The sequence below is a fragment of the Dipodomys merriami genome, unplaced genomic scaffold, assembly GCF_024711535.1.
Source record: "Dipodomys merriami isolate MVZ:Mamm:240054 unplaced genomic scaffold, mDipMer1.0.p SCAF_37, whole genome shotgun sequence".
Classification (NCBI taxonomy): domain Eukaryota; kingdom Metazoa; phylum Chordata; class Mammalia; order Rodentia; family Heteromyidae; genus Dipodomys; species Dipodomys merriami.
The window spans coordinates 832346-846029 of NW_027205270.1; the positions used below are offsets into that span (position 1 = coordinate 832346).

The following is a 13684-nucleotide window of genomic DNA, read 5'->3' on the forward strand; positions in this document are numbered from 1 at the left end:
TCTTCTTATTTAGCTGGCATTACAGGCATGCCTGATATGAAAATGCAATTGCAACTCCTTCTTGAACAAATTATATAAAATCTGCCAACTCAGAAAACCCCTCTACAGGGGCTTGCAAGGTGGCTCAGTGGTAGAGTGCTTGCCTTGCATGCATAAGGCCCTAGGTTCGATTCCTTAGCACCATATAAGCAGAAAAAGCCAGAAGTGGCACTGTGGCTCAAGTGGTAGAGCACTAGCCTTGAGCTGAAGAGCTGAGGGACAGTGCCCAGGCCCAGAGTTCAGGCCCCACGACCAACAAGAGAGAGAGAGAGAGAGAGAGAGAGAGAGAGAGAGAGAGAGAGAAATCCCTCTACAAAGATAGAAGAAAAAAGAAAGCACTTCTATCATTGACCAAGCATTAACTAGAGTGGGTTGTATATCATGGACAGTCTGCTAAGAGATTATACACAAAAGGGAATCTCAGCCTTTCGTGCAGCCGGTGGGTGGACACTGCATGCTTTCTAGCAGGTGCCTGGGCTTTGAGATAAACAATAATTGGTATTCAAGGAAGAGGACTGGATGGCACCATTGGTTACACAGAGTTCAACTTAGACTTTCCTAGTAATTGGGGTGACCATCAATGTTAGTTAAGGTCCTCTATCCAGATGAAGACAACAGGGCTCAAATTCTAACCTCTAGGACAGGAGGTCAGTTCACATAGTGAAGCTGGGTGCCTACGGCAGTAGGGTGACCAGCTTATCCCTGGCCACAAGCATGGGGTACAAGCGTGAGTAGGGGAGAGGGTGACTCCTTTCATGCATCATTTATATTTCAGAGGTGGCATTTGAGAACGATCATCCATCCCATACATAGCTTAATGCAACAAGTGACTTAGTTTCTAAAAAGATGTATTTCAAAGAATCAGAGAAAGTTCTTACAGATTTTCTAAGGTACTATGTGACAGAAAGAGGGGAAGGACATCTTCCCTCATTTCCAATAGGGTGAATTAAGCCCCCTTTCTTTTTTCCCTCCCTCCCTCCTTCTCTCTTGTTTACCCTCTCGTCTCCTCCCCTCCCTTCTCCTCTCCTCTCTTCCCCTCTCCTCTCCTCTCCTGTCTTTTCCTCCCCTCTCCTCCCCTCTCCTCTCCTCCCTTCCCTTCCCCTCCCCTCCCCTCCCTTCTCCTCCCCTCCCCTCCCCTCCCCTCCTCTCCTCTCCTCTCCTCCCCTCCCCTCCCTTCCCCTCCCCTCTCCTCTCTTCTCCTCTCCTCTCCTCTCCTCTCCTCTCCTCTCCTCTCCTCTCCTCTCCTCTCCTCTCCTCTCCTTCAATACTTTATGTGCAGGTCACAGGTCATCTGCACAGAAATCCTTTCTTTTTCCTTCCTATTTCCCCTACACTTAGGAAAGAAGCAAGCATTTCACCTGTCCATCGTGTACAGTGCCACCCAGCTGTCTTCTGTCCTGATCTCACTTTCACTGTGGGGTGGGATTTGGTTGTGAATCCCAGGGAAGAGCCTGCCCTGCCTTGCTTATTGTTTCAGGAAGCCCACAAGTGGACAGTCCACTTCTGAGCACCAAGTTCCGACTTCCCAATTCAGCCCCAGGACCAATTCAGAAGCTTACATAAAATAAAGGCTCCTAGTGCTTCCCTAAATGAATGAGCCCGGAATGTCCATGTGAGATCACCCATGTGGTTCTTACTGATGGTCTCCTTGAGAATCTTCAAGGGCCCATCAAAAGGAGAGAAAAGAGGGTAGCCTCCTTTTAATTTGCCTCTGCTATCCAAATGAATGACTTCCTCCTTCCCCCTTGACTCCCCCCTCCCCATTTCTCAGGGAAGTGGTCACAGGAAGAAACCTGAGAGTAATTTTCAGGAGAAGCATTTTGTAAAGGAGTGGGTTTGAGCCCATGTTATTCTGTAAAAAATGAAGTCTTAATTATGATTTAAGTTTCTGGTCTTTACATTCTTTTCTTTAAAAACATTTTTACATTCTTGTCCTGAAAACATGAAGATTAAGTTAAAAACTATTATTTCTAAGTGGGTACCAGTGGCTCATGCTCATAATCCTAGCTACTTACTCAGGAGACTGAGATCTGAAGACTGTAGCTTGAAGCCAGCCCTGGCAGGAAAGTCCATGAAACTCTTATCTCCAATAAGCTAGTCAGAAAAAGCCAGATGTGGCACTGGGGCTTAAGTGGTAGAGCTCTATCTTTGAGCACAAAGAGGATCAGGGACAATGCCCAGGACCTGAGTTCAAGCTCCAGGACTGGGGGAAAAAATCCTAACTATAAAAGTAATATATGACTTATAAAATTTTCCCTTTTAGAGAAGTTTTAGGTCCATAGTGAAAACAGTAGAAATGGAGTGGAATGTACAGACCACTCCATGCCCTCTGCCTTCTACTATTAATGTCCTGATGATCTGTGTATTTGGCTGGTGCTCCACCATTTGTGCCACACTTCCACTTCTGGCTTTTTTTTCTGGTTAATTAGAGATTTGGATTTGTCTGCCTGGACTACCTTTGAGCCACAATCCTCAGATCTCAGCCCTCCTGTGTAGCTTGAATTACAGGTGTAAGCCACTAGCACCTGGCTCCTATGCTTTTGTTGTTGTTACTGAGGTTTGAACTCAGGGCCTGGTGCTCTCATGGTTTGTTTGCTTACAGCTGGTTCTCTGTCACTTGAGACATGTCTTCAGCTCGGCTTTTGGCTGGTTATTTTGGAGATGGAGTTTTGAAGACTTTTCTGCCTGGCCTGGCTTTGACTTGGCATTCTTTGGATCTCAGCCTCCTCAGTGGCTAGGTTTATACGCACGAGCCACCAGCTCCCTAGCAACCTATGCCTTTTAATAATAATTTGAAAAATACAAAAAAGGGCTGGGAAGGTGGCTCAGTGGTAGAGCACTTTCCTTGCATGCGTGAGGCCGTGGGTTCGATTCCTCAGCAGCACATAAGCAGAAAAAGCTGGAAGTGATGCTGTGGCTCAAGTGGTAGAGCGCTATCCTTGAGCTGAAGAGCTGAGGGACGGCGCCCAGGCCCACAGTTCAACTGACAAAAAAAAAAAAAAAGGATACAAAAAGAATAAAACACCTTACCCAAACCTACCACCCACAGAGAGCCTAATCACCATTTTTATGTATTTTGTTACCCTTTTTCTTCAATCAGCATAATTTACCAAACTGTGAGCCAAAATATATCCATGTGGCACCAGATGATGAGAATTATGTTTCCAAAGGCTTCAAAAGCATGACTTTTAATGGGCTCTTCTAATGTGTGGTGCTTGGCCTAGCACTTCAGTGGCAGGAGTTGATTTGTGGTTCCTCTCTGATTTCAGATGGACGTGGGCACCATTTACAGAGAGCCCCGTGAGTTCTCATCCCTTTGGCTGTATCCTTGCATTTTGCTTCTTGGGGACACTCATTTGGGGAGTTCACTTTCCTCCCTTGGGGGGGGTTGTAGGAAGAAGGAAGGAATTCATCTGCTATGCAAGCTAGCCTTCAGGAGGATCAAACCCTCAAACCGTTGAGGGTCCAAGGTCCAAACAGTCTCAATCCAAGAATAATCAGCCTGGAAAAGTTGCTGGAGCCTAGGCTCACCTGAGGGATGGGGTACTTGGTGATGAGTCCAGATTTCTTTCCTTATTTTAGTTCTGCTCTGCTCTGGTCACTTTGTGGGAAAGTGGAAAATGTCCTTTGGTTCAGCTTTTATAGCCACTGTAGATGTTCTGTTACTAGTTCTGACTTTGACCTGCATAAACACTCAAAGTATCTAGATTTTAATAAGAAGTTTGAGACATATACTTACTTCCAAGTATCACCAGGCATGGATTATATCATGATCCTGAGTAGCTAAATCCATTCTTCAGGCCTTTATTGAATGACTGTGGCATTCTATGATAACTCCAGTCTCTGGTCAGTGTTGGGAGCTCTTGGTTTCATAGCCTCATGGACTGTAAGAGTCTGAGTCCTCCCTTTTCCTCCAGTCCTGTATCATACCAGCTATGGTTCATCCTGGGCTTCTGCCCTGGCTGCTAACTTGGGGGGGGGGTCTTCCGATTCTGGGGTCATCTATATATACTGTCTCCTTTAGGGCATGCCTATATCAGGAAATGGCTGCTGCTCTCGGACCCTGATGATTACTCTGCTGGGGCCAGAGGCTACTTGAAAGCCAGTCTGTGTGTGCTGGGGCCTGGAGATGAAGCTCCTGTGAGTACCTTTCCCTAGATCTTCCTCGCAGTGTCTCATAGAGCACCTGGTGGTGTCATGACACAGAATCCCAAATATTTTAATTACTTTTTTTCTAATTTAAAAGAACATGTGATAATTGTGCAAACTGTAGAGGTACAACATGTAGGGGAAAAAAAAACCCTTTAAGAATGAACCACTCATGATTCTACCACTAGGAAAGAGCCAATATTAGCATCACACATCTTTCTTCCAGGGTATACACGTGTAGTTTTCCTTTTACAAGACTGTGATCATTCTCTGTAGATCATATTGCAGCCTGACTTCCATTGCTTGAAAATGCATCATGAGCATCTATAACCTCAGTAGCGAGGTTATAAATGGGAGGCGGTAACTACGAAGTGTTTGTAGTGGGAGGTGTCAGTGGTAAGAAGGTTTGAAATAATTGTTGAGAAAAGGAATCTAGGCACTGGAGTACTTAGGCCTTGTGAACACACTGGGATTGAGTATTTTACAGCAAGGATGCTGAAGCAGGTTTCCGTGTGTCAAGAGTATGCTGAGTGAGAAGCGGGGCAAGTCTGTGGGGCCAGGCAGATCTCACTTCTCTCCTGCCCCTTCACGGCCTAGCTGCCCAACTACAACTGCCTGGATCTCTGTTCCTCTTCACTACCAACTGGGGATGCCTCCTCTGTCTGGATGCCTGGGTCTCAAGCTGGGATGAGCAGGCTGATGCCCTGCCCCTTCCCTCTCATTGGTATAAACTCCCTTGCTCTGTGCCCTCCAAGCCTGTACTAGGCTTAATCTTGCTCATCTACAGAGTAGAGGCATTCTAGGGTTTTGTACCTAGAGAATCACCTATGGACCAGTACTTTGAGTATCTATCCATTCATATCGAGGACCATTTAAGTGTCTCAAAGCAGGTGATAGAAGGATGTAATGAGAAGGCACGGAAAAATCAATACATGTTGGAGGTTATGTTTATTATTAATGTTCCCATAAGAATGCACAGCATATGTTGGTGCCTTCATTTGTGTGTGACTCCTGCATCTCTAAGGCCAGGATGTCTGTCAACCTTACTCTGCATTAGGTTAACACCTAGTATTAGGTAAATGCTTGTGTGAGTGAATAGATGTTCCTGGACATGTATGCAGTGGCTAGCTTAGGCTGCTGTTGCTACTGTGTCATTTCATAACTGGGGGATTCAGGGAGGGACTGGGGTTGGTTGGAAGGCTGCTGCATGCAATTACATCACCGTTGCACGTGGTTCTGCCAGCAGAATCAGCACTATTGTCAGCACTATTGTCCCCACTGTGCTGACGAGAGGTGGATGAGGTGAAGGGTCATAGCCCATTACGAGCATGATTTAAAGTGGTAAGTCGAGACCTTAGCAGAGAGACATAAAACATTGTGCTCAGAAGTACATGAAGGCTCAGCCTCAGAGAGACAAAGCACTCATGTTTTCCCTAATATGTGGAAGATAGATCTAAATTATAAATGTATATGGAAACATATACACGGTCATATGTGTATAACACAGTCATATTGACAGTAGGATGATTGCAGGGGAGGATTGTAATGGTGTAATGCCTTTAAACAACTAACCTATAGTTTAATAATACCAGAAAGCAGAAACATGTGCTGATGGGAGTAGGGAGGATGGGCAAGAGGAAGGCTGGAGAGGGGAAGGATGAATGACTATAATAAAATATTAACTATGGAACAAGGTAACTTGAGAGGATGGGTGGGGTTGGTAGAGATGGGAGAGAAGGTTGAAGGGGGTGACATTATACTCATAAGCTGACATGTTGAATGAAACCCCTTGGTACAACTACTTGAAGATTTAAAAAGAAATAAAGAGCAGGAAAAAGCTGCTTGTTTTGCATCGTAGCTGGACAAAAGAGACCCTTCTGAAGACAAGGAGGACATCGAAGGCAACCTACTCAGACCAACAGGTGTGGCCCTTCGAGGAGCCCACTTCTGCCTGAAGCTCTTCAGGGCTGAGGACTTACCACAGAGTGAGTATGGCGCCCCCTCTGGCGTGCAGGCCTGCCAGAAGCTTCTGCTGGGCCATTGTGATGGTGGACCCAAGCCAGGCCATAGTCTACTCCCTGGGGGAAGGAGAGGTCTCCACCTGTGGGTCCCTGTGCCCTTTCCCAGCATCCCCCCCTCCCCAAAGGATGAGCCCTCTGCTTCTTCTCTGCCTTTGTTTAGCCAGTGCTGGCCAGCTTTTCTACTCGCTGTCTGGATGATGCTTCAAACCCTCCTTAAATTTCCTAGGGTTTTTATTTGTTCATTCTTTTTCTATTTTAATAGTTAAGCAACCAGAATTTCTTTGCCTGGTAGTGCTGGGAATTGAACCCAGGGCTTCACAGTTGCTAAGGATGCTCTCTACTGCTGAGCTACAGCTGCAGCCTAGCAATCAGAACTTCCTGGAAGGAAACACACCTGGTAGAGTTAGAGTCAAGCATCTAGGTACAAGCACTAGAGTCCTAGGGCTCCTTTGGCTCCACTCCAGTGCCCTTTGGTCTTATCAGGCCCACTCTGAGGACTATTTCCATGGGTCTCACTAGGGGAGGCAGCGCCATCTGCTGTCAGGATGGAGCTCACTGATTTCCTTTCCCTCTGTGAAAAGCTCAGGTGGACAGGCCCTGGCAGGGAGCACAGGCTGCGATGTTGGGAGGGTTTCCTTGAGATAATTGTTGGCACAGATGATAAACACAGCTCTGCTAGGTGGCCCACCAACCCTATTTACCTAGGACCACCCTGGTTTTAGCACAGAAAGTCCCATGTTCCAAGAAACTCGTCAGTGGATGACAGATCACCTGACTTGTGATTTTCTCCTTACCCTCCCAGCAAAGCCAGTGTGGCATTTACTAAACACAAAGTTGTACTGAATATCCCAGGGCCATGGGAGGCATTCCTAGCCTCACAGAACCACCTAGAGAAGGCTTTAAAAAGTCAGATGCCAGGACCGCACCTGATCAGCCTTTCAGATTAACTTGGGATGGGGTTACAGGGTGGTGATGTTTAGATGTTCCCCAGGTGAGCCTGGGGAACATCGGTTGTAAGCCACTATTTTAGAGCAGTGTTATATGCCAGCAAGCCATCATACAGTTTTACAAGTTTCCATAGAGGTGTTTGTTTATATTTAATGACATCAATAAATGAAATAATGAGGTTTTTTTTGGGTATTACTGGGGTTCTTGAACATGTGCTTATGAGTCAGGTGCTCTTACACTTGAGTCATGGCACCAGCTCTTTTCTTAAATTACTTTTTTGGGTGAGAGCTCTTACACTCTTGCCTGGGGCCAGCTTAGGACTGAGATTCTCCTACTTCAGCCTCCTGAGTAGCTGGGTTACATGCTTGAGCCACTTCTGCTGCCCAGTGTGCTCAGGAGCTACTGTTCTGAGAGTGCTTGGGCTGAGCCCACTCTGAGGCGCCACACCCAGTGTCTCACCCAGGAAGTCCCAGACTGCTTAGAGACAGATGGATGAAAGTTGGGACCTGGAGGGGGCAGTTGGTGGGCAGTGACCAGTCTGTCCTTCTCCCCAGTGGATGATGCTGTGATGGACAACGTGAAACAAATCTTTGGCTTTGACAGTAACAAGAAGAACTTGGTGGACCCCTTTGTGGAGGTCAGCTTCGCGGGGAGAATGGTAAGGAGCCACCCGTGGCAGGGGGTAGCTGGGGGTCCTGTGAACAAGCCCCAGGTAGCACAGGACAGAGTGAGGTGCTAGTCTCTTGACTAGCTAGGATTACAGGTAGGAGCCACCGGTATCTGGCTTACCAGAGTCATCTTTCCTGACCCCAACCTCTCCACTCCAGAAACCTCCATCTTAATGGGGGTACCACCAGCAGAGGCAGAGTGCATGCAACTGTGTGAATTCCTCCCTCTTTTCTTCTTTTCACATCAAATACGCCATATGAAGCTCTTGATTTCAGATATGCCCACCCCCAGACCCAGCCTTTCCCTGTTTCCCCATAGCCATGGATATCTCTCCTCATGACCATCCAATAGAACTCTCCGAGGCCATTTTTCTTAATCACATGATGTTGTTTGGGAGAGTCCATGCTGTTTATCCAAGAATGGATTCTCTGCTTATTTCCTTTTGGTATTATTTGGTATTATTAGCCATTCTTATGGCTGTATTTCCTGTCAACTGAAGTTAGGCCTTTCAACTCGATTAGATTCTGATGCAATATTTTGCCAAGAATTCGTCACAGATGATGATCTGTATGGCATATTGCAACACAAGAAGCAAGCTGTCTGCTGTCTGTCAGTGTGATCACCATCTAGTCCCTTGGTTAAGGTAGTGTTTCCAGGTCTCCCCTCTTGCAGAAGCAAACATTCCCCCTTTGTAATTGGGAAATCGTCGGGAGTGATATCTACATCTTAGCACTTTCTGTTCTTTATTTTTTAAAATTATTATAAAGGTGATGTACAGAGGGGCTACTGTTATACAGTCAGGTAAAGAGCACATTTCTTTCTTTCTTTTTTGGGTTCGATCATGGGGCCTGGACTCTTGGCCTGGGCGCTGTCCCTCAGCTCTTCAGCTTAAGGCTAGCGCTATACCACTTGAGCCACAGCACCACTTCCGGCTTTTTTCTTTTTGCTTATGTTGTGCTGAGGAATCGAACCCAGGGCCTCATGCTTCCAAGGCGAGTGCTCTACCACTGAGCCACCTTCCCAGCCCAAGAGCACATTTCTTTTGGATAATGTCACCTTTTAATACTTTCTAGAGCATCAGCTCTAGGCATAAATGGATCTTTGCCTCAATAAGAGGGTAGGTTTCTTTTTTGTTTTTTTTTTATTTTAAAACATTTTATTATTATTATTATTATTATTATCTTAAGTAGTTGTACAAAGAAGTTCCCATTCTACAAAACAGTATATGGATACAAGGTGTCTGACAACATTGTCACCCATCATTCCTAACCCATGAGGGCAGGTTTCTTACTACCCTCCTAGTTTTTCTTTATTAACTGCATCTTTATGTAAACAGCATTTTTGCCCAGTCTTTTTATTCTCATGGGCTCAACAATTTTTCTTATTTCAGCCTATTGAAGTCGATCATTGTGTTTCCCATTCACGTGATTTTAAGGCTGGCTATTAGTAGCCCCTCCTGGCTGGCTGACCCTCTTCAGAGCCTACCACAGGGTCTCTGTGAAAATGACTGATGAGCAAAGTAACTGGATTTTCAGCTCATTCATACGGAGCTGTAAATGCTCTCTGTAGATCCTTACCCTGTGCAGGTTTTTTTTTTTGTCAGTTGTGGGTCTTGAACTCTGGGCCTGGGCACTGTCTCTTCAGCTCAAAGCTGGTGCTCTACCACTTAAGCCACAGTGCCACTTATGCTTTTCTGTTGGTTAATTGGAGATAAGAGTCTCCTGGCTTTTCCTGCCTGGGCTGGCAGGAAACCTCAATCCTCAGATCTCATCTTCCTGAGTAACTAGGATTACAGGTGTTAGCCACCAGTGCCTGGCTCTGTGCAGGTTTTGATTTGGGTTTGGAGTCTTGTTTCTGATGCTCTGTAGGGGCTGGAATGGATGAAGGAGAAGGAAATGGGAAGTTTTCCTGGACAGTTTTTGTTTCAAGGACTTGGAAAATGGATGGTTTAGTTCTACATTCCCAACATCATAGGGTGCTGTGGCAGTGGCTGAACCCAAGAGTGACTTGCCGCAAACATTTCTTCTTTGAGAGCTATGTCTCATAGCTTAGATGTTCCTGCTGCCTTTGTGGCCACCCTGGCCTCCCTGGGCCTTCCATTCTGCAGTCTTCTTTCTGGACTTAGAGAAGTCTCTAGCAAGGAGTAGGTATCTAGATGGGCAAGGAGTTAGATAGAGCTAATGGGTGCTCAGGCTTAGGCAAGAAGCCCCTGGCCCCTGTGGAGGGGCTCAGGAGCTGGGGTGCCTGGGAAGGAGCTGGTAGAAAAGGGACAGCTTAAACCTCCCGATAGCTTGAGCCTGCGTAGTCATCTCTGCTTCTCAGGCCTCTTCTCTGCTCTGAGCCATCTCCTGTGACCTTGTCTCATTTGGTGTGTCCTTCTCTCTGGGTTTTGTGTCACCATCTCTCTCTCTCTCTTTCTCTCCCACTCCCTCTTCTTCTCCCCCTCCCCTCTCTCTGTCTCTCATGCCTGTTTTGGGGCTTAAAATCAGAGCGTGGGCACTGTTCCTGGGCATTTTTGGACAAGGTTAGCACTCTATCACTTGAGCCACAGCTCCACTTTTAGCTTTTTGGTGATTACTTAGAAATAAGATTCTCATGGTCTTTCCTGCCTGCACTGACTTCAAATCTGGATCCTCTGATCCCAGCCACCTGAGTTGATAGGTTTACAGGTATGATGCACAGGCAATGAGTGCCTCATAGGTGGCTCAGTGGTAGAGCGCTTGCCTTGCATGCCTGAGGCCCTGGGTTCGATTCCCCAGCACCACATAAGCAAAAAGAAAAAAGCCGGAAGTGGCACTATGGCTCAAGTGGTAGAGCGCTAGCCTTGAGCTGAAGAGCTGAGGGACAGCGCCCAGGTCCAGAGTTCAGGCCCCATGACCGGACCCCCCCCCCCCCCCAAAAAAAAAAAAAAAACAAAAACCTCAGGATTTGTCTACCTATCCTACTTGGATATCTTTGCATTTCCTCCTACGGACACTTGGTGGCACTGTTGTCCAAGATGTAAACCAAACAAGATTTGGCCAAGTTACTAATGTGGATCTGTGTGTGTGTGTGTGTGTGTGTGTGTGTGTGTGTGTGTGTGTGTGTGTGTGTGTGTGTGTGTGTGTGTGTTCACACATGTCTTCATATCTGGGAGAAGGGAGGGGAGATAGGACAGGACAGGAGGCCTTAAAACTTTTTTTCTTTCATATAAAGCTTTAAAACTTTTCTGTTGGGTGCACTTATAAAAATATTACAATGAGGGGCTGGGAAGGTGGCTCAGTGGTAGGAGTGCTTGCCGAAATGGTCAGATAAGTTGATGTTAGGCAAAATGAATCCCAAGATAATGACTCAAATGTTTTTTCTGGCTTTCTATTGTTTCTTTCTTTCTTTCTTTTTTTAAATTTGTTTTGTCAGTCATGGGGCTTGAACTCTGGGCTTGGGTGCTGTCCCTGCACTCTTCAGCTCAAGGTGAACACTCTATCGCTTGAGCCACAGCACCACTTCTGGTTTTCTAGTGGTTTATTGGAGATAAGAGTCTCATGGACTTTTCTGCCCAGGCTGGCTTTGAACCGTGACCCTCAGATCTCAGCCTCCTGAGTAGCTAGGATTACAGGTATGAGCCACCAGCGCCTGGCTCTTGTTATTGTTTCTAACATATTTATAAGATATTTCTTTGTTGCTTTGTATGTCCCTCCCCCACAGTATAACCCCTGTTTTCACTGTATTTGATGTTGGTATAATTTGTGGAGGGGAAGGGAAAAAAACAAATAGTTTGAATAGGGATACAGGTGGACCCATTGCAACAATGAGATATACAAGACAGAATATCGAAAAACGAACTTTACAACTTTGGCATGGAGATTGGGGGGGCATGAGGGGGGAGAGAGATGGGAAGGGATGGGAAGGGGAAACAAAGGAAGAGGTAACAATGCTTGATAAGAAATGTACTCATTACCTTGACCATGTAATTGTAACCCCTCTGTACATTTCACAATAAAAAAAAAAAGAGTGCTTGCCTTGCATGCATGAGGCCCTGGGTTCGATTCCTCAACATAACATAAGCACAAAAAGCTGGAAATGGTGCTGTGGCTCAAGTGGTAGAGGGCTAGCCTTGAGCTGATTGCTGAGGGACAGTGCCAGAATTCAGGCCCATGACCGACCAAAAAAAATATGTATATATATTACAATGAAACTCCTTTGTATGATACACTCTGCCTATAATAATGTTTTTTTTTTAACAAATCCTTCTTTTCCTGAGTGTAAGAATAAAACACATTGTTATGAAATTGAAAAAAAATCAAAGCAAAGGAAAATGAAACATTTCTGTGTTCACATTATCCTAGACACAACTCCTGCTTGTTAGCATGTGGCTTTCCTTCTGCTTTTTTTTTTTTTTCCTGCAAACCACCCCACCCAGGGTGGTGCCCTTCCCGATGTCTCAGCTAGAAATATTATAAATGTGTCTTTTTCTTTGATGATTCCACTGTTTACAATGGCTTCAGAGCCCAGCGTTGAGGTACTGTCTGGAGATTCTCTCTTACAGAAAAGACAGGCATAGGTTTGGCTTCACTCAGGTGCAAGGCACAGAGCCCCGGGGCCCTTCAGCAGAAACACATGAAACAAGGTTTCATGTTGACCAGTTGACCAGAACGTGACCAAGGCTGGCAGTAATTTAACATCATTTTTCCTGATGACCTTGTAGAGTCTAACTACTATGAGTAATGAGAATTGTGTCTATGAAGTCTGTAAACTGCTTTTAACATTGACTATTTCCTTGGATTATTAAAAAGTCTTTGAAATCTAAGCCTCAGAAGTGCTAGGCAAGAGTTCTATCACTTAAACTATGCCTCAGACCTGCCCCCTTCCCTTTTCAGATAGGGTCTTGAGACTTTTGTCCATGGCCAGCTTCAGATCATGATCTTCCCACCTGTGCCACAGCAGTAGCTGGGATTAAGAATATGAGGCACTATGTCAAGGTCTGAAATCTTTGATAGTTGTATATTATTCCAATAGATGAATATTCTAAACAGATACATGTGTATGTATTTATATGCATGCATACATATATAATGCATATATATAGCTTCAATATTCTTTTTCATCATTTTGGGTCTTATGTATCTCAAGATAGACTTAAATCATAATCTTTCTGCTTCCTTCTTATTCTGAGTACTGGGATTATAGGCATGTACCACCACACACAATGTTCACTTTTCCCCTTTTATAAATAACTCTGTGACAACCTCAAACACACAGGAATATTTGTCCACCCTCCACTTTCCCCTAGGGAAGTTTCTGGAACTGGGATGATTAGATGATGATGATGATTGTTGGATTATTATTCTAGAATTGGGATTATTATTATGCTTGTTTTTAGGTATTGGATAGGGACGGCCAGACATCCATACAGAGAGGCTGTTCTCATTATACTCCCCTGGGAAGTGAAGGAGAGTAAAGAAAAGAGTGAAGGTAGGGGGTGAAGAGGAGGAGGAGAGGAAGCAGAGTGCTCACCTGGGGAGGCCAGAGGCAGTGCTGACCTGAACCATGACAGATGGACCAGCTGCTGGGCAGTCTCCATGCTCACTTGCCAGTGGCTCTTTCAGAGGGAGCCCCAGGGGCTGGGTTCAAGTGCTTGTTGTAGAAGAGGCCCCAGATTTCTTGGGTGGAATCCAAGTGGCCCCGCATGTAAGGAGGACAGTGTGGGTAAGGCCTCTCATTGTGTGTAAGGAGTTCTCTTTTTTAATTGCTATATATTTCTTGGATTAGATATCATCAATCTACCAAATGCATTTATCCTATTATCTATCTATCATCTATCTACCTATCATCTATCAGTCTTCATCATCATCTATCATCTATCATTTTTCTCTCTCTCT

At 45.4% G+C, this 13684-nt stretch overlaps 1 protein-coding gene across 21 annotated transcripts in view; it reads left to right on the forward strand.

The window, feature by feature from the left end:
- Dysf (dysferlin) overlaps positions 1-13684 on the forward strand; it is a 209299-nt gene that overhangs the window by 58138 nt on the left and 137477 nt on the right. For all 21 annotated transcript variants that reach the window (XM_069988937.1, XM_069988939.1, XM_069988942.1 and 18 more), the window contains 4 exons: positions 3309-3339; positions 4064-4179; positions 6047-6173; positions 7712-7815. In XM_069988937.1, coding sequence (XP_069845038.1) covers positions 3309-3339; positions 4064-4179; positions 6047-6173; positions 7712-7815 — 378 coding nt within the window. The remainder of the gene's footprint in view (positions 1-3308; positions 3340-4063; positions 4180-6046; positions 6174-7711; positions 7816-13684) is intronic.